The sequence below is a fragment of the Dipodomys spectabilis genome, unplaced genomic scaffold (genome assembly GCF_019054845.1).
Source record: "Dipodomys spectabilis isolate Male_0828 unplaced genomic scaffold, ASM1905484v1 ptg000230l, whole genome shotgun sequence".
Taxonomy (NCBI): domain Eukaryota; kingdom Metazoa; phylum Chordata; class Mammalia; order Rodentia; family Heteromyidae; genus Dipodomys; species Dipodomys spectabilis.
This window is the reverse complement of record NW_024870907.1, coordinates 1,861,212-1,882,044: the sequence shown is the minus strand read 5'-3', so window position 1 is coordinate 1,882,044 and position 20,833 is coordinate 1,861,212. Positions and strand designations below refer to the sequence as shown.

At 45.8% G+C, this 20,833-nt stretch overlaps 1 protein-coding gene across 3 annotated transcripts; it reads right to left on the bottom strand.

The window, feature by feature from the left end:
• Positions 1-525: 525 nt before the first annotated feature.
• Xrcc6 (X-ray repair cross complementing 6) lies at positions 526-20,798 on the bottom strand. Of its 3 annotated transcripts, none has more exons than XM_042698005.1 (13): positions 20,728-20,798; positions 19,289-19,379; positions 16,128-16,240; positions 14,443-14,581; positions 13,960-14,214; positions 12,084-12,267; positions 11,020-11,206; positions 8,534-8,702; positions 7,040-7,201; positions 4,988-5,117; positions 4,558-4,658; positions 1,821-1,934; positions 526-825 (listed from the first exon to the last, which is right to left on the bottom strand). In XM_042698005.1, the coding sequence occupies exons 2-13, from the start codon at positions 19,362-19,364 to the stop codon at positions 632-634; spliced, it is 1,824 nt and encodes a 607-aa protein (XP_042553939.1). In that variant the 5' UTR covers positions 19,365-19,379; positions 20,728-20,798; the 3' UTR covers positions 526-631. The 3 variants fall into 3 exon arrangements, with proteins under 3 accessions (XP_042553939.1, XP_042553940.1, XP_042553938.1); XM_042698006.1 differs by having other exon boundaries at positions 20,756-20,772; XM_042698004.1 differs by lacking the exon at positions 20,728-20,798 and adding an exon at positions 20,348-20,582.
• Positions 20,799-20,833: the final 35 nt, after the last annotated feature.

The following is a 20,833-nucleotide window of genomic DNA, read 5'->3' as shown; positions in this document are numbered from 1 at the left end:
GCACAGTAAGGCACGGCAAAGCAGGGCTGCACTGCCTCCACAGCAGCGGGTCTCAAATGTCCCCTAGGTTTCTGTCAGGCAGCTCTTTGCAGCTCAGGAGAAACACTTACTAACTTCGTGAGAAAAAAGAAAACAGGAAACTTGGTACCAGTGGCTCAGGCCACCTCCTCAGGAGGCTGAGATCTGAGGATCATGGTTCAAAGTCATCCAGGCAGGAAAGTCTGTGTGACTTATTTCTAATTACTACTTAAAAAAAAAAAAAGACAAAACAAAACAAACTAGAATTGAAGGTATGACTCAGTCTTGAGCAAAAGAAGCTTAGAGAGCTGGCCCGGTGGCTCACGCCCTGAGGATCACAGTTCAAAGCCAGCCCGGGCAGGAAAGTCTGTGAACCTCTTTATCTCCAATAAACCACTAGAAAACTGGAAGTGGCTTGTAGCTCAAGTGGTAGAGCGCTAGCCTGGAGCTGAAGAGCCCAGGGACAGCGCTCAGGCCCAAAGTTCAAGCCCTGTGACTGACAAAAAAAAAAAAAGGGAAGCTCAAAGACAGCTCCCAAGTCTGAGTTTAAGCCCCAGGACCAGTATAAAAAAACAAGACATCAGTCTGTGGTGGAAGGCGGCTGGCTGTGCGGTCAGTCCTGGAAGTGCTTGGTGAGGGCATCCAGCAGCTTCTGTTTCTTCAGCTCACACTTCAGCCCGTACATCCTGCACGCCTCCTTCAGTGTGGCCACATTGAGTTTATGCAGCGTGCCCTTGTTGATGTGCTCCTTCAGCTCCTCTGCAGATAACTCCACCTTGAACTTTTTGCTGCTAGAAGCGTCATCATCTGAGAAAAGAGCAGGAAGGAATGACTGGAAATACTATCAATGCCATATGCTGGCAGAGTCCTGGTTGACAATATTCTGTATAACTGCAATGCGTAGGGCCGTGGGGAAGACATGTCTTCACAAAGCAGCTTTAATTTTATGTACCATTTTTTTGTAGGAAAAAAAAAAAGTCCAGGATTGCTAAGAGCATAGGAAAAGACATTCTCTCAATCTCTCTTTCTTTTTTCTCCCAGTACTGAGGCATGAACTCAGGGCCTGGGTACTGTCCCTGAGTTTTTTTTGCTCAGTGTTAGTGCTCTACCACTCAAGCCACAGCTCCACTTCTGGCTTTTTGCGATTAATCTTACAGACTTTCCTGCCCCTGCTGGCTTCAAGCTGCAAGCCTCAGATGTGTCTCCTGAATAACTAGGATTACAGGCATGCCCCACTAGCATCTGGCACATTTTCTCTTGTTTCGGATTTAAATGACCACTTGTTCTGTTTTGGTTTTGCCCTGGTACTGGGGTTTGCACTTGAGAGCCTCTTACCTGCTAGGCATACGCTCTACTGCTGATCGACGCCCCCCATTTCTGTCCTGTACTGGTTATTTTTGAGATAAGGTCTCACTTTTTTGCCCAGGCCTGAACTGGGGATTGAACGCAAGACCTAGCACGTACACAGCAGCTACTCTACCACTTGAGCTATTCCTACAGCCCCTTTTCATCTTGGTTATTTTCAAAGTTGGGTTTTACTTTATGCTTGGGTCAGCCTAGGTTGTGATCCTCCTGCCTGCACGCTCTGTTACTAGGAATAACAAACACACACACACATCACTGCGCCCAGCCATTATGCTTACCTTCTGCTGAGATGACAGACGCATACCACACTCGGCCATTGGCTGAGATGCAGTCTCACTCGGTATGCCTAACGCTGGCTTTGATCCCCAGACCCTGACAATTAGAAACTTAAGCCACTTTGTACGGGAACCCAGTGTACTCCACACCCAGTTCCTCACCTCGTTTCCGCTTGTTCACTTTTTCCTCTGGATTGTAGTCTGGTGGATAGACAAGTTCTTTAAACTCATCTACCAGGGAGCCCAGTCTTCGATTCATTGCTTCAACCTTGGGCACTAGAAAATCCAAACACAGAAGAGTGGCCAGGTAAGTGGCAAACAAGGCTGGGGTGGTCCACAGCCAGCTCCATGAGAAGCAGGAGCTGGAAGTGAGGTCAGAAGGGCCTGCGAGAAGGCAGCTGACCTGATGACCAGAAATCATTCAATAAAGTCCTTTCAGCGCCTCCCACGTACAGCCGTCCCTGGGTGTGAGAGTTGCTTCCCAGCAAATCCTCCACTGTTCAAGCCCCTTCTTTAAACTGGCAAGGCATTTGCATTTAACCTCTCTCATACTTTAAATCACTTCTAGATTATTACTTCTACCCAATATACAATGGTGATGATGTGGAAATAGATTTAACACTGTATCTTTTAGGGAATACAGATCCTCACCCCCAAAGGCTACCATATTCAATGCAGATGCACTGTTTTTCTTTTTTTTTGGGGGGGGGGGGGTCGATCATAGGGCTTAAACTCTGGCCCTGGGCGCTGTCCCTGCGCTCTTCAGCTCAAGGCAAATGCTCTACTGTTTGAGCCACAGCGCCACTTCCAGTTTTTTGAGTGGTTTATTGGAGGTAAGAATCTCACAGAATTTCCTGCCCAGGCTAGCTTTGAACCATGAAACTTAGATATCAGCCTCCTTAGTAGTAGTTAGGATTACAGGAGTGAGCCACCAGCGCCCGGTTTTCCAAGTTTTTTTTATGTGAGCTTGGATGAATCTGTGGGTATGGATTCCAAAAATCTGGAGTCAGCACTTTACAATTAACTTAATGTCTTAAAGCAAGGGGCTGCTTAACTCAAGCATTCTCTTCTGCCAGACTTGGCATCAGAGTACCTACTATCCTCTATAATACCTACAATACATCTACTGTCTCGCATAGTATAACTTGGAAGTGAAGCCTGCCAAACGAATGATTCTGATTGTTTTAACCTTTGTGAGACTCTCCATTAAATCCAATTGCTTCCCAGTGGATATTTACTTCTGTCAGTGAACTCCCTGTGTAAAAAACTCACAATCAAGAAGACTATAGCAGCCAGGCACTTGTGGCTCATGCCTATAATCCTTATGAAGAATAGCTATAATCCTAGCTACTAAGGAGGCTGAGATCTGAGGATCACGGTTCAAAGCCAGCCTGGGCAGGAAAGTCCCTGAGACTCCAATAAGCCACCAGAAAACGAAGTGGTGCTGTGGCTCAAGTGGCAGACTGCCAGACTTGAGCTGAAGAGCACAGGGACAGCACCCAGGCCCAGAGTTCAAGCCCCACGATACAAAAACTACAGCAAGGCCAGAGATGGCCAAAAGCTTCCCACCGTAGATGATGAGGGGACTTTTCTCAGGGAGAGCATCAGGGAGAGCACATAGTGCATTGAAGAGGCGGTAAGCACAGTGGTTTAGGCAAGGGCTTTAGGCAAGAGATGCTAGATTCTAATCCTTGATCCACTACTTACTGTTTAATACATGTACCTTGAATAAATCATTCTCTTCTCTGTAGAATTAGGACAATGATGGCCCCTAGTTCACAGACTAAGGATTTAAATGAGTTGATGCACAGGACGACCAACAGCGCCTGGCATACTGTAGATACTCAGTATTATATAGAATTGAATTTCACAGATGTGTAAGCACAGGGCAGCCTAGTTCAGAGGCAGGTTCCAGGAACCTGGCCCTCTGTCCTCCTCACTGCAGAATTAGACAAGTCAACTCCCAGGCAGTCTAGAAAAATCTTTGAAGCAGAGATCATCTGACAGTCAATGAGGTTAAGCTTTTAGAGAGGGCTAGGAAATGCATCAACTGGTCAGAGTGAAATCAAAAAGGTAGCCTTTTTATCTGCCAGTACCTAGGCTTGAACTCAGGACTTTGAGTTCACTTATTTTCTTTGTTCATGGCTGGTGCTTTACCACTAGAGCCACATCTCCAGTTCAGCTTTTTTTTTGCTGGTTAATTGGAAATAAGAGTCTGTCCAATTTGTCTGCTCTGGCCAACTTCAATCTTCTGTCTTCAGATCTTAGCCTCTTGAATTGCTAGGATTTCAGGTGTGAGCCACCAATCCTAGCAGCAGCCTTCTTTATGAGGAAGAATGAACTTCTTGGTAGCTGAAGCCTATAATCTTAGGAACCCAGGAGGCTGAGATTTGAAGTATCATGATTTGAAGCCAGCCCAAGGCAGAAAAATCTTCAAGACTCCATTTCCAGAATAACCAGCAAAAATCTGGACTGGAGCCAAATAAGCCGCCAGCTGAGCAAGCTTGCTGAGCAAGCACAAGTTCCTGAGCTGGAGTACTAGCAAAAAAAAACAATTCTCAAGCTGGGCATCGGTGGCTCACACCTATAATCCTAGCTACTCAGGAGGTTAAGATCTGAGAATCATGGTTCAAAGACAGGCCAGGCAGGAAAGTCTGTGAGACTTTTATCTCTAATTAACCACCAGAAAACTGGAAGTGGTACTATGGTTTAATGTGGCAGAGTGCTTGCCTTGAGCAAAAGTGCTCAGAGACAGCGCCCTGTCAGGAGTTAAAGCCTCATGACCAACAGTAGTAGAGCTCTTGCTCTGATGTATAAAGACCTCGGTTTCATCCCCCATTCTGTTTCATCAAACAGGAAAACTAAGAGAAACTGTCGAGACTTGGCTCAAGCTTCTTACTCGTCAGGTCCACTGCTGCCTCGGGCTCCATCATGTCCAAAGCCAGAGCCTCCAGGTTCCGGAAGTGCTGCTGTAGCACCGGGTTCTCAAAGCTGTCACTTCTGTGATAAAACAATAAAATGAAAATGTAGGGACGTTAACAATTAAATGACAACATTAAATACATCCTGCTGAAATGCCAAAGGTCAGCTGAGAAAAAACAGTTGGCAATCTTATCACAACTCAGTTTCTTTAAGACTGTAACTCACTATGTCACCCAAGCCTGGTCTCAGTTTCCCAGTCCTCCTGCCTCTGCCTCCTGAAAACTGGGACTACAGGTTCACGTCCTCATACCCAGCTTCTATCACACATCCTTCTGGGCCTGCACCTCTGATGGGACTCAGCGTGGAAGACAGCTCCAGATAAAAGCCCGAGAGTGAGCAGTGCTCACCTGTATTTGAAGCGGAGCCTCTGAACAATTGCTTTCATCTTGTCTATTTGCTCCGAGTTGGCTATGACCTTGTCAGTGAGGGGTACCTTGCGTTTATCGTCGGCATAGGGCAGGAAGACAAGCTGGAAGCCTGAAGAAGGGAGAAACATTTTTTCTTTTTCTTTTTTGTCAGTCGTGGGGCTTGAACTCTGGGCCTGGGCGCTGTCCCTCAGCTCTTCAGCTCGAGGCAAGTGCTCTACCACTTGAGCCACAGCGCCACTTCTGGTTTTCTGGTGGTTAATTGGAGCTAAGAGTATCATGGACTTTTCTGCTTGGGCTGGCTTTGAACCACGATCCTCAGATCTCAGCCTCCTGAGTAGATAGGAACAGGCATGAGCCACTGGTGACCAGGAGAAGCATTTTCTGAGATTTGATTTCAAGTATCATAGTAGTCTGCCTCTCAGCTCCAAATGCACCCTTCCATGTCTTGTGGTGCTGGGCTGGGTCAGGGGCCTGCATACCTCTGTTCTCCTTCACTAGCTGACACCTGATAGCATCGGCTTAGCAGACGCCTTCAGGACTGAGGGGAGGGCTGGAACTGTATTTATTGGTCCCATCCAGCCTGGGCCCTGCATGGCAGCAACACTGAATCCAGGCTCTACCTTGTTTGAGTGCATCTAGAAGCAACTGGACGTGCCTCCTCCCTGCTGCATGAAGTCTTGGCTCCACTGCCCTCTTCTTCTCCTTTGAACTCTCCTCTTTCCCTCGCTCTCCAGCACATATTAAAATGGAAAGATGCAAGAACTACCAGGTAGATCGAAGGCTAGTTATTAGCTGGTTTTAGGCATGAAAAACTGACTCAATGACTGCCCCCAAGTACAAAGCCTTGCTGGCAGTGCTGAAGAGGCTGAAGGAGGAGGAGGGACCAAGCCCTTACCTCTCCTCTGTCCTCTAGCCTTCCTAGAGCACCTCACCTAGCCTGAGAACCAGCTGATTATGGATGGTCTCAGCCCCAGCAGTAGAGAAGCGTGTGACAGGCGAGGCTCAGCTGGGGAGTGGTTAATGACTGAGTTGTTGTGAGTACTGATGATTAGAGTTAAAAATAAACCTTTATAAGCTGGGTGCCAGTGGCTCACACCTGTAATCCTAGCTACTCAGGAGGCTGAGATCTGAGGATTGCAGTTTGAAGCCAGCCTGGACAGGAAAGTCTGAGAGACTCTTATCTCCAATTAACCACCGGAAAAGCAGGAGTGGCGCTGTGGCTCAAAGTGGGAGAGTGCTCGCTTTGAGCTGAGGGACAGCGCCCAGGCCCAGCATTTAAGCCCAAGGCTAGCGCTCTACCACTTGAGCCACAGTACCACTTTCAGCTTTTTCTGCTTGTGTGGTGCTGAGGAATTGAACCCATGGCTTCATGCATGCAAGGCATGCATGCTCTACCACTGAGCTACCTTCCCAGCCCAATAAACCTCTAAAGGATAGCTTTTGTTTGTTTAGTGTTGGCCCTTGAACTCAGGACCTACCCACTGTCCCTGAGCTTTTCTGCTCAAGGCTCATGCTCTACCACTTTGAGCCACAGCTCCACTTCTGGCATTTTGATGGTTAGAATTAAGAGTCAGTCTCACAGACTTTCTTGCCCAGACTGGCCTTAAAACACAATCCTCAGATCTCAGCCTCCTGAGTAGCTAGGATTACCGGTGTGAGCCCCCAGTGGCCTGGCCTAAAAGGTAGCTTTATAATGTTAATTTTTAATAGCATGCCTAGAGACTGGGCACAAGCAGCACATTATTAACTTATTTCCAATGCAAAATCACGTGGAGGGGAAGGTGTTCCAGAATTCCCACCTCTGTGGAATAGCAGAATGGCTAGTTGCCCAAGCTGGTCAGCTAACATGTAACAGAGATGGGTCTGAAACCAAGAGAGCTTTCAGACATATGAGCATAAAACAAAGGCAAAGCTGGGCATGGTAGTCCATGCCCTTAATCCCAGCACTTGTGAGGCTGAAACAGGGAGATCATGAGTTTGTGGCCAACTGATCTAGAAAGCAAGACCTTGTCTCCAAAGAAAGCCACATACCTGGAGGAGTCACCTGAATTTTCTGGTCATCCAGCTCCTCTTCTTGTGGTATCAGTGCCACAAAGTAAGGGGGAACGTTCCTATGGGCTGTGTACCTACATACTGCTATGACCTGGCGCTCCAGACACTTGATGAACAGAGCATTGAACAGGGTGGAGCTCCCTAAAAAACAAACGTCTCAGGGGTTAGCATTCCAAAGACTTTTCCTCTCCTTCTTAGACCATCACATAACCCTACAGATTCTCTTCATTTTCTTTTTCTTGGCAGCACTGAGGTTTGAACTCAGGGTCTCACATTCTACCACACAAGCCAGGCTCCCTCCTCTTTTTTACTCCATTTTTAAGATAGGGTCTCACATTTTTGCCCAGGCCAGCCTTAGACCATATAGCTAATATTATCAGTGTGAACCACCATGTCCAGCTTGGTTTGTTTGTTTGTTTTGTTTGGTAGTGGGTCTTGAACTCTGGGCGTGGGCGCTGTCCCTGAGCTCTTTAGCTCAAGGAGAATGCTCTACCTCTTGAGCCACAGCACCACCTCCAGTTTTCTGGTGGTTTATTAGAGATAAGAGTCTCACAGACGTTACTGCCCGGGCTGGCTTTGAACCCCAATCCTCACATCTCAGCCTCCTGAGTAGCTAGGATTACAGGCATGAGCCACCGGTGCCCAGCATTTTAAGAAGTCTACCTCTAGCCGGGTGCTGGTGGCTCATGCCTGTAATCCTAGCTACTCTATTATCTGATGCCTCAAATAATTCCACAGGAAAAGCTGGGGGTTTTATTGTTGTTGTCAGTACTAGGGCTTGAACTCAGGGCCTGGACACTGTCCCTTACCTTTTTTTTTTTTTTTTTGTCAGTTGTCGAGCTTGAACTCTGGGCCTGGGCGCTATCCCTGAGCTCTTCAGCTCAAGGCTAGCACTCTACCATTTTGAACCATAGGGCTACTTCTGGTTTTCTGGTGTTTAATTAGAGATAAGAGTCTCACAGACTTTCTTCCCTAGGCTAGCTCTGAACCATGATCCTCAATCTCAGCCTCCTGAGTAGCTAGGATTACAGGTGTGAGCTACCAGCACCTGGCCTGTCCCTTAGCTTTTTGCTCAAAGCTGGCACTCTACCACTTGAGTGACACCTCCACTTCCAGCTTTTTGCTGGTTAGAGGTAAGAGTTTCATGGACTTTCCTGTCTGGGCTGGCAATCCTCAGATCTCACCCACCTGAGTAGCTATGATTACAGATGTGCACCACCTGCACCCAGTTAGGAAAAGTCTTTAAAAAGTCCACATCTCCTGGATTTTCATTTTCATGTTTTTATATCAGCATAGTAAGGGTCCTGAAGAGACCTCTAACTTGGTTTCACCCCACATTTCCAAAAGTTGAGCATGAATCATGGTAAGTACCCATGAGCATCTCCTATACAGCGTCTAGGCAGGACCCATGGGAACCATGGCTCGTGTCCTGTGTTAAGAATCTTCCATCGATCCTGGCTCTGTGCCACTTACCATTGACCAGGGACTCCTCAGGGTACACGAACAGGGAGGGCCTCAGATAGTGGTGCTTCTTCAGCACGGCCAAGGGCTTGAAGCCAATGAGAACCAAACCTGGGTCCTCAAAGCGCTTCAGGTCTTCTGTTTCCTCTTTCTCTAGTATGATGGGCCGACTCCCGTAGATCTAGGAGGGGAACAATGAGGACGACTATGCTGAAGCTACGTGGAAAGGGGACCAGATGACAGCAAGTTAAAACCAAGCTCTCTTTAAGAAGCAAGAAACCAAAGGCCTCCTTCTCCTCCAAGAGGGAATATATTTTGAGGGACTGCCATGAACTTTTATACCTGCCATCTACTTTATCTTCTGTTAAATATTAAAACAACAACAACAACAATAACTGACAGGAAAGCTGGGTATGGTGGCTATGCCAGATGCAGGAGGAATGGCCAGCCTGGGCTACACAGTCAGACTGTGTCTCAAAAAAATAAGAAAGGGGGTGAGGGGGCGGGGAATGGTAGTATATGCCTGTAATCCTAGCACTCACAAAGCTAAGGCAGAAGGGTTACAAATCAGAGGCCAGCCTGGCTATATAACAAGTTTAACCTATCTGGAGCTATATAGTGAAACCCTTTCTTAAAAAAAAAAAAAAAAAAAAAAAAAAACTAGGGCTGCAGCTCAGTGTTAGATGCCTACCTGGCATGTGATACGCAAGAGCCTGGGTTCATTCTAGCACTACAAATTTTGTTTTTCCTTTTTTTAGCACTCTATCACTTGACCCACACTGCCACTTCCGGCTTTTTCTGCTTATGTGGTGCTGAAGAACCAAACCCAGGGCCTCATGCATGCAAGGCAAGCACTCTACCACTGAGCCACCTTCCCAGCCCATTTTTTTTTTTTTCAATTTTAATAGATGAGTCAACTGCAACTCACTGACTGGGCAATTCATTCCACGTTCTACAACTGTTCCTTTGCTAATCTCCCAGCTTCATCCGTCATTCACAAAAGACGGCAGATAGGAACAGATATTCTTAAGTGTTCACTTTAAAACTTGTTAGTATTTTAATCCAGAATGATTAGCACCAAGATTTAGTAGCAGAGCCAAATTCAGATCTTACAAACAACAACCAAAAAATCCCTCACTGGTCACCAGTGGCTCATGCCTGTAATCCTAGTTATGCAGGTTGTTAAGATCTGAGATCATGGTTTGAAGCCAGCCTAGCCAGGAATGTCTATGAGATTCTTAGCTCCAATTAACTGCCAAAAAAAAGCTGGAAATGGAGCTCTGACTCTGAAGTGGTAGAGCACTAGCCTTGAGCAAAAAAAAAACTCAGGGACTGTGCAAGGCCCTGAATTCAAGCACACACAAAAAATAGTCTGGCACAGAAATGGAGGGACAATGGGTGAACAAATGCACTACCAAGAGCCAAACCTAGGTCCTCAAACCTTACTAGACACTATATTCAAGGTGAGCTATACAATTAAGGGTGGGGATAGAAGGGAAGAGGTAGAAATGTACTCCATACTCCTTAGTACATCACCTTTATAATAAAAATTTCAAATTTTTGTTTAAGTCTCTCAAGCTTTTCTCAGGATCAAGATATAGATTCAGTGGCCTGGTGTTGGTGGTCCACACCTTTAATCGTAGCTACTCAAGAGACTGAGATCTGACCAATGAGTTGGAAGCCAGCCTCAACAGGAAAGTCTATAAGAATCTTATCTCTAATTAACCACCCAAAACCCAGAAATAGAATTGTGACCCAAGTGGTAGAACATCAGCCTTGAGTGAAAAAAATAAGGACAGAGCCCAGGCCCTGAAAAGTCAGTGGCCCAAAGAACTTCTGTATGTAAATAAACAGCACACATACGGAAAAACTAGTTACTTCCAAAATAGAACAGGACGTTTCTGAGCTTGTCTTCCAGAAAAGTAGGGCAAAATTCTCTGGTTGAAATCTGTGTTCCCAAAAATAAATCTCAGGGGTTGAACCAAAATAATATTTAATTTCAGTCATCCTTTTAAGGTCCTGCAGTGAAGTGAAAAACTGATTCTCTTCCACGTGTTACATAATTTAAAATGATGGCTCATTTGATTTTAATTTCAACTCAAATTCTTCTCTGGATGAAACTGAAGTGAGAGGAAGAGGAAGGGGAATGTCGCATCTTCTGTCCTTCAGGTCAAAGAGCTGATATATATTATTTCAAAAAACACAGAAAAAAACTGGCTTATTAGCAAAGTGAAGTTCTCCCCACTTTGCATCTCAACATGTCCTGGCTAACTAGCAAGCACCATCTGCCACTGCTCGAGCAAGGACTGCGCATGCCACAGCTCTTATAAACGCTGGCCCTGTTTAACGTTCTCCACTTCGAAGTCATACTCACCCAGAAGCCACAGCTCCAAAGAGAAATCACTATGTGTGTCACCTGGAAGTGATCTCAGTGTGTCTACTCCTGTGACCGCTTGCTAGAATGGAAGAACATTCCATCACAAGCAATGTCTACCTACCTGAGACCTTTTGGTGTCACTGGGCAGGAGCAAGCTGCCTGTATTTACATTGAATACTCTGGATTTCGTCTTCAGTGGTTCGTTTGTTTCCCTATAAAGCCTCACTGGAAAGGGCTTAGTAGCCTTCTGGACCAAGTTATAGATGCCCACAGTGAGCACTATGTCGTTGTTGAGCTTAAACTTTAACCTGGGGGAGAAGAATATAAAAGTACAGACTGAAAAATTATATATATTTTCTCATCAGACTCCTTTCATGGCACTCAGTTTTGATTTGTGCTAACGAAGCTCTTAGAATATAAATAGAATGCAGCCAAGCCTGGCAGTGTCTGCCCGTTTCCCAGCACTCAGGTTAAAACAGAATTGTGTGTTCAAGGCCAGCCAGCACTAGAACAAGACACTTCCTCCACCCTGGGGGGGGGGGGGGGAGGATAATCTAACATTCTGGTTCCCATTGGTGAAAAACCATATTAAGCCAATGTGTGTGTATGCTAGTACTGGGGCTTGAACTCAGGGCTTGGGTGTTGTCCCTTAACTTTTTTGCTCAAGGCTGATGTTCTACCACTAGAGCTACAACTGTGGTTAATTTTTTAAATAAGAGTCTCATAGACTTTTCTGCCTAGGCTGGCTTTGAACCTCAATCCTCAGCTTGCTAAGCAGTTTGAATTACAGGCCTGAGCCCCTGGCACCCAGCCCAAGATGATACAATTTTAACAATGATTATTAACTAAAACTTATTAAGCCTTCATTCTAAACATGCTTGTTTATATTTTTTTTTAATGTATACCTCACAATAAGCTGGTACGAGGCTGGTATTGTTACCCCACAGAGAAAATGACGGTAAACAATGTACTAGAACAAGGCATGAAGGCCATGTTCCTCTAGAGAAATACCTCACCAGCCCCTGCAAGAGAAAGCAAAACAAATAGATTGGGCTGCCTGGAAACACAGTAGGTGTTCTAGAGGAGGCCAGAGAAGTAGGAGCACAGCCCAGGAAAGGCAAAGCAATGCACTATTTCGGGCTAGGTATGGGACTCAGGGGCAGCTGATCTAGGCTTAGTACACACCTTGAGAGCACACGCTTCTTGGTATCCTTGGAACGAACTTTCCTCAAGAGATCATCCAGCTTGCTTGACTCCTCAAAGTGAACCCCGAGATCCTCGTCCTCTGCTACACTGATGATATCTCTGTAGAACAAGGATATGTCAAAGCCTCCTGGTTTCTTCAGATGCATCAAGTCAAGAAAGATACCTGGTATAAGGAGAGGCAAAAAGTGAGCGGGCCAGCTGGGAATGTGGCTTTATTGGTAGAGTGCTTGCCTAACATGCATGAAATTCCAGGTTCAATTCCTCAGTACCACCTAAACAACAACAACAAAAAAAACGTTTAAGTGGTACTGTGGCTCAAGTGTTAGAGCATTAGCTTTGAGCACAAAAAGGTTCAAAGACAGTGCCCAGGCCCTGAGTTCAAACCCTAGAAGCAATAAAAAAAGAAAACACTAAAATAAATGAATGAATAGATGACCTCCAAGTATGTAGTGTTACTTGTGTGATATAAGTCAGCTGTTACAGTAGCTATAGATAACATACTAAAGTAATTATACATGATAGCACTGAAGTCAAGACAAGCTTGTACTGGGGTGCAGGTGGCTCACATCTATAATCCTAGCTATTCAAGAGACTGAGATCTAAAGATCACAGTTCAAAGACAGCCCAGGCAATTCATGAGACATGTGTCTCCAGTAAAAATGCTGGATGAAGTATGACTTAAGTGGTAGAATGCCAGCCTTGAGCTTTTTAAAAGCCAAGTGAAAACACAAGGCTCCTAATTTGAGCCAAACATACATATATGCGCGCGCACACGCACGCACGCACGCACGCACACACACACACACACACACACACACCACACACACACAGTTTGCTCTGGTAGAGGCCTCTAGACAGTATGACAAAGCCACTTTCAGTGTTAATGTCAAACAGGTTATCCCCACCCCCACTTCACTTTATTCTAGTTTTGTTTTGTCTACCAGTACTGGGCTTGGACTCTGTCCCTTAGCTTTCTCACTTGACGCTCTGGCCCTTTACCACTTGAGCTACATAGCTGTACTTCAAGCTTTTTGTTTATCAATTGGAGCTCAGAGACTCAAGACTTTCTTGTCTATGCTGGATTTGAATCATGATCCTCAGATCTCAGCCTCTGGAATACAGGATTATAGGTGTAAACGTATGCGCGCGCGTGCATATGTGCGTGTGCGTGTGTGTGTGTGTGTGTAAACTGAGACCTGGGTACTGACCCTTAGCTTTTCACTCAAGTCTGGTGCTCTACCAACGGAACCACACTTCTACTTCCCTAACATTTTTTTTGGTCATTCATGGGCTTGAACTCAGGGCCTGGGTGCTGTCCCTGAGCTTTTTCACTCAAGGCTAGCACTCTACCACTTTGAGCCACAGAGCTACTTCTGGTTTTCTGATGATTAATTGGAGATAAGAATCTCATAGACTTTCCTGCCCAGACTGGCTTTTAACCATGATCCTCAGTTCTCAGGCTCCTGAGTAGCTAGGATTTACAGGTGTGAGCCATGGGCGCCCAACACACTTTATTCTTTCATTTGATTCTGGATAATGAAAAGCAAAACTTAGGGGCTGGGAAGGTAGCTCAGTGGTAGAGCGCTTGCCTTGCATGCATGAGGCCCTGGGTTCGATTCCTCAGCACCACATAAGCAGAAGAAAAAAAAAGCTGGAAGTGGCACTGTATCTCAAGTGGTAGAGCGCTAGCCTTGAGCTGAAGAGCTAAGGGACAGCGCCCAGGCCCAGAGTTCAGGCCCACAACCGGAGGGCCCCCCACCCCCAACAAAAAGAAAAGAAAAGAAAAACTTGACACCAGTAACAAAGCAAGACATCAAATTAAGAGCCGATTAAAAAGAGCAAGGAAAATGCTCACCTGTGTCACGGAGGTCACTGGCTTTGGTCCTGGCCCGGCTAGCTTTGGCACTGTCATTCCCATGGGGGTCATCTTCATTGGTGAACAGCATGATCCTCTTATGGCTCATCTTGACCTGGACGTCACTAAAGAGGTTGGCACAGACCCACAGCACTTCACTCAATGAGTAGTCAGATCCATGGCCAATGAGCTCTTGAAAATGGGTTTTTCCCTGCTGTCCCTTAAAGCGGTCAAGCTCTAGCACTCGTTTAGCACCTGGTCAGAGGCAGGAGTCAAATGGGCAGAGAGACCAGAAGAACATCAGTTCCATCTTCGCCACAGGCTAACAGAGGGGCCTTTCTGTTAAGTCAATGAATATTTACACATGCAGGAAAGCACGCGCCTAAACAACAGGAAGGCAGATTCCTCATCCACAGTCCTCTTTGTTTGGGGTAGTGACATTCTTGGATAAGCAAAAACACTGATTTTTAGAACATTACTGACCTGGATTATCCAACTCTTGTAAGACATAAATATTTTTGAAATTCACTGAATTTTTGTCTTTTTCTGTGCCATAGAACACCACTGCCAAGAGATCACGATTACTGCTTATGATCTTATTGGTGTACACACTCACAATACACTGCAAAAATAAAAAGTAAAGGAGTATTTACATAGTACTATAGTTCCATAGGTGTCTAGTATGTGCTCAATATAAAGCAGCTGAATTTATACATGGCACTAGGCTAGGACATAACCTCTATTATTCAGGAAACTCCTGAATCTAGTGTGATGGGCAGAGATATCTATTAGCTAGTAAGTATAGATATATACCTATATCTATAAATTATACTTTATATGTTACAAATTATAAATTACATATATTATAAATTATATGTAAATATATATCTGTATAGCTATTTATATACAAGTATCTATCTACAAATAGATATTTATCTGTAATACAACACAAAGGACAATCTGTATTTAACAGAAGGTAAGAAATCAAAAACATGATTCGAGCCAGATGTGGGAGAGCAAACCTGTAATCCCAGTGCATGGGAGGCTGAGGCAGGAGGACTGAGTGCTGGGATTACAGGAGTGCACCACCATCCCAACTCTACTTTCTTTTAAACAATGATTCTAGCCATATGCTTGTGGCTTACACCTGGAATCCTAGCTACTCGGGAAGCTGAGTTCTGAGGATTGAGGTGCAAAGCTAGACTGAACAGGAAAGTCTTTTTTTTTTTTTTTTGCCAGTCCTGGGGCTTGAACTTAGGGCCTGGGCACTGTCCCTGAGCTTCTTTTGCTCAAGGCTAGCACTCTACCACTTGAGCCACAGCATTACTTCCAGCCTTTTCTGTTTACGTGGTACTGAGGAATTGAACCCAGGCCTTCATGCATGCTAGGCAAGCACTCTACCACTGAGCCACACTCCCTAGCAGGAAAGTCTTATCCTTAGTTAACTATCAAAAAGCTGGAAATGGAGCTGTGGCTCAAGTGGTAGAGCATTAGCTTTGTGCATAAAAGCTCAGGGACAGTGCTCAGACCCTGAGCTCAAGCCGAGGACCAGCACCAAATAAATTAAACAATGATTCCCACCAAAGAGGAAGCTCAGAGCAGAGGCTTGGGAATGCAACTCAATGACAGATCATTTGCCTACCAGGTATAAGACCCTTGGTTTCATCATCACCAGCACTTCAAGAGGGGGGGGGGAGGGGATGGGGAGAGGGTAGGTTTGAGTCCTTGCCTGAGGTTTGTTGTTGAGAAAGAGGTCTGGCTACTTCTCTGACTGGTGTAGGTGCTACAGGTTCAAGTTAGCAACCAAGATGTCTGTGGTTCTGTTCAGACCCTAGACAGCATCTCACCTTTCCACGTTTGCTCCAGACACTTCTCCCTACATTTATTTGATTTTTATTTTTGTTGGTTGTAGGCCTTGAACTCAGGGCCTGTGCACTGTCCCTGAGCTCTTTTGCTTAAGACTAGCATTCTACCACTCGAGCCACAGCTCCACTTCCAGTTTGTTAAGTGGTTTTATTGGAGGTAAGAGTCTCACAGGGACTTTGCTGCCTGCAGTGGCTTCAAACTTCAATCCTTACATCTCAGTTTCTAGAGTAGGTAGGATTATAATGTGAGCCACTGGACCCAGCCCCTCCATTCATTTTAATTAAGTAAAAAGACCATCTTACCTGGATGCTCATATCAAAAGGAGTCAATTCGTCTCCACTGTCAGACTCAAACATGGCCCTGGAGGCATCTACCAAAAAAATCAAACTGTCTCTTCCTGAATACTGATATTCTCCTATGGGGAAATGGAAAGGAGGTGAATACACTTAAAACCACCCTCAGTGTCAGAAACTTGAATCTTGCCAACGATCCGGGAAATCTTTACTATATTCTCTCTCAACTACAATGCCCATGTCTCCCCAAAAGTAACTTCTATCCTGACTTTTGACAATCACTTCCTTATTTGTCATTATAGTTTTAATTAGCTGAGGGCAACTCAGTGATAGTGTGCTTAGTAGGTGCAAGAAAATCAGTTCAATTCCCAGCAAAACTCATACCTGGATTCATCCAAGTATACAACTCTAAATATTAGTTTTGAATTTTTCTTTTTTTTGGGGGGGGCAGGTAGAACTGGGTTTTAAACTCTGGGACTGGAGGGCCTGGGAAGGTGGCTCAGTGGTAAACTCTGGGACTCACATAGCAGTCACTCTCCCAAGGAAACCTCATCTCTAACCCACTGAGTTCTGGTACAGAGGTTGCTCTGCCACTGAGTTACACTTCTAGCTCCTATTTTTCTTTATTAAGTAGTTGTACAAAAAGGTTACAATTCCATTAAGTCTGGTTTATGAGCACACTGCTTCTTCCTCAATGTCACCCTTGCTTCCTTCCTTCCTTTTGTCTCATTTTCCCCCTCTCCTCTCTATCCTCAAGTTACCATCTTTCTTTTCTTTTGATGTTTGTAGGATTGAATGCAGGCTTTTGTATACACTAGACAAGCACTCTACTGCTAAACTACATCCCTCCTTTTGGGTGGGGGTTAGGCAGTATTGGGATTTGAACACAGGGCCTCATGCTTGCTAGGCAGGTACTCTACCACTTGAGCCATGTCCCAAGTCGTTTTTGTTTTAGCTATTTTTCAGATAGGAGCTAGTGTTTTTTCCAGGCCGGATAGGACTGTGATACTATTTATGCTTCCCGTATAGGTGTGTTGACAGGCCCTTGCCACCATACCCTGCTATTAGGTGAGATGATACATTGCTAACTTTTTGTCCAAGCTGGTTTCAAACCGGGATCCTTCCAGTCTCCACTTTTTTTGTTTTTTTGTCTTGTCAATCATGGGTCTTGAACTCTGGGCCTGGGCACTGTCCCTCAGCTCTTCAGCTCAAGGCAAGCGCTCTACCACTTGAGCCACAGCGCCGCTTCTGGTTTTCTGGCGGTTTATTGGAGATAATAGTCTCACGGACTTTTCTGCCCCGTCTGGCTTTGAACCATAATCCTCAGATCTCAGCCTCCTGAGTACCTAGGATTATAGGCTTGAGCCACCAGCACCTGGCTCCAATCTCCACTTTCTAAATAGCTAAGATTACAGGCAAGAGACACCAAGCCTGGCTCGTCAGACTGGCCTCAAATTCACAAGTCTGCTGCCTGAATCTCACTATTATAGTTTTCAATCTTGGAGGTAGTTGGTAGAGTGTGCTGGGGCTCGAAATCAAGGTCTTACACTTGCTAGGCAGGTGTAACGTGCCATAACATTTGAGACATTCCCCAAGCTCTTTATGCTTTAGTTATTTTTGAGACAGTCTCATGTTTATGCTTGGGTCTGGCCCTGACTGCAATCCACCTACTTATTTTTCCATTTCCTATAGGAAATAGGATGAATAAGCTATAGTATATTTAAACTACGTTATAAAAATCACACATAGATATTTAAGTAGAAAGATACAACAAGAAAGGCAAAACAGAAAATTATGTATGCCTGTAATTCTTTGAAATCAAATAAATTAAGAGGGAAAAAGACACATGCATATGATTACAACATATGCACAGTATTTAAAAAATACAATTGCTCATGCCCACAAACAAAAACATAGATAACAGCTAGAAAATATGGGCTGAAAGATACATAAAAGACTGGAGGAGGGGGCTAGGAAGGTGGCTCAGTGGTAGAGTGCTTGCCTCATATGCGTGAGGACCGGCGTTCAATTCTTCAGCACCACATTATCATAAAAAGGCAGAAGTGGCACTGTGGCTCAAGTGGTACAGCACTAGCCTAAAAAAAAAAAAAAAAAGACTGGAGGAGGAGCTGGAAAGGTGGCTCAGTGGTAGAGCGCTTGCCTTGCATGCATGAGGCCCTGGGTTCGATTCCTCAGTACCATATTAAGCAGAAAAGGCCAGAATGACACAGTGGCTTAAGTGGTAGAGTGCTAGCCTTGAGCTGAAGAGCTGAGGGACAGCGCCCAGGCCCAGAGTTCAGGCACCGCAACTGACAACAAAACAAAAAAGACTGGAAGGGTGGTTGAAGTGGTAGAGCATCTGCTTAGCAAGTGCAAACCCCTGAGTTCAAACCCTAGTACCAACAACCACCACAACCTCACAAACACACACACACAGTTTTAAATTTTTCTACCCAAGAGTTAAATTAATATGTAGATTATAGATTACATGGCCCCTTCATTTCCTTCGTTCTATGTGTTACCATGTTGCTGAACAGACTCCCAAATCTGAAGGCTATCTTGAAATTTCTACCCTGTAAGTGTGTTCTACTATTTACTCTTCAATTATTGCAGTAATTTTTACACAGAGGAAGAGGAATGAGTAAAACTACTTTCTTGGGTAAGGAAGGATCTTACCTGAGTCATTGATGATGATAAAAGATAACCATGGACAAGATCATTTATTAGAGCTGAAAAATACCGATTTTTGAGAAAAACACACACACACACACAAATGGTGCAATCAGTAAAAACAAGGCTAGAAATATCCCAAAGAGGCTGGGAAGGTAGCTCAGTGGTAGAGCGTTTGCCTTGCATGCATGAGGTCCTGGGTTCCATTTCTTAGCACCACATAAGCAGAAAAAGCCGGAAGTGGCACTTTGGCTCAAGTGGTAGGGTGCTAGCCTTGAGCTGAAGAGCTGAGGGACAGCACCCAGTCCCAGAGTTCAGGCCCCAGGACTGGCCAAAAAAAAAAAAAAAGAAAGAAAGAAAAAAGAAAGGAAATATCCCAAAGACTATATATAGTAGGATCTGAATAAATGAGCCTAGATCAACTCTGCAAAACTCAATCATAGACAAGATTTGAGTTTTCCTGTGCACATAGGACAGTACTACAGGTTAAAGTCACCTACCAATTGCATCAGAGAGCTCCTCCTCTTCCTCTTCTTCCTCACCCTCAGTTTTGTAGTAAGACTCCCACTCTGACATGTTGGTTTCTGTTCACTAGGTAAAAGAAATTAAGATGAGTAACAAATTTAAAGTTTAAAAAATCTACTTCTAAGCCTGGTGCCGGTGGCTCACGCCTGTAATCCTAGCTACTCAGGAGACTGAGATCTGAGGATTTCGGTTCAAAGCCATCCCAGGCAGGAAAAGTCCATGAGACTCTGATCTCCAATTCACCACCAGAAAACTGGAAGTGGCGCTGTGGCTCAAGTGGTAGAGCCCTAGCCTTGAGCTGAATTGCTGAGAGACAGTGCCCAGGCCCAGACTTCAAGTCCCACAACCGACCCTCCCCCCAAAAATATCCACTTCTGGACTCCCTTTTTTGGTGGTTGGGGGGGTAGTCATACTGGGGTGTGAACTCAGGTCTCTGTCTCTTAACTTTTCCACTCAAAGTTGGCACTCTACCACTTTTGAGCCTGAGCTCCACTTCCAGCATGTGTGATGTTTGTGTTTGTGTGTGTGTGTGTGTGTGTGTGTGTTTAACTGGAACTAAGAGTCTCACAGACTTCCCTGTCTAGGCTGGCTTGGAACGTGGAACATGAGGAACTCCCAGCCGTTGGAGTGCGAAGGTAAAGGGCCTACCATCAGGGCCAATCGTGGCTGACTGTAAAATACCTTAAAAGCACTCTCCTCCCCTCTGACAGACATAGCACTGTGCTTTCTGCCGACCTCATGCCAATCTCGAAGGAGAACCCGAGCCCAAGGCCACAGCTGGCGCTGCCGCCTCTGAGGACACCTTGAAGTTCCCCACTTATGATAAGCCGGCTCTCCCACCCCGCCTCCATCTCTCCCCGCTCCCATCAGCCCCGCCGGACTTCACTTTTTCTGCCAGTTCTAAGGGAGGTGTGCCGTTTTTTCCCCTTCAGCCGTCCCAGGCTTTTATCCCGAATAAAACTTGTTGGTCTGTGGAGTTCGCCTCGCGGCTCCGCTCTTTATTCACACTCTCGCTACTGGGAATATTTACTTACAGGGGCGATGGGTGGGCGCCCTGATGGCTGGGTGCTCTGAAGGGTGTGCTAGGGCGGCCCAGCCCTGGGGTCCAGTTGCCAGCGCCAGTAGGACTGGGGGTCGGGGGACACGCGACGGTCTAGCGGAACCACCCACTCCGTCCAAACCTCTCAGCCAACCACGCTCCGTGAGGTCTCAAACACCGGTAGGCCTGGAAGGCCCGACGCCGCCTCCCCCTGGAGGAGGAGCGGGATCCGAGGGCGGCCCCTACCCTAAGCCTTGCACACCTAGAGAACGGTGCCCCCCGCGGCCAGGCTAGGAGACACCCGAGACTGAGTGGACAGGCGCAGTAAGACCCCCACTCGGGTCCCACGAGCAAGGCGCACGGACAATAGCCTACCTTAGCCGCAGGCAAGGGATCCACTTACTCACTAGGCGCGCACCAAGTCCGCACGGAGGCCGGCACTTTTGCCACCCAATCAACGTCCACTGCGTCATCACGCGCA

What these genes read in the sequence shown, in the direction of transcription:
- Xrcc6 (XM_042698005.1), bottom strand. Translation starts at nt 19,364, where the DNA reads ATGTCAGAGTGGGAGTCTTACTACAAAACTGAGGGTGAGGAAGAAGAG. An exon ending in CAGTGACCTCCGTGACACAG is followed by an intron (nt 12,268 to 13,959) that starts GTGAGCATTTTC and finishes TCCTTATACCAG; the next exon opens with GTATCTTTCTTGACTTGATG. An exon ending in AAGAAGCGTGTGCTCTCAAG is followed by an intron (nt 11,207 to 12,083) that starts GTGTGTACTAAG and finishes CTTCTCCCCCAG; the next exon opens with GTTAAAGTTTAAGCTCAACA.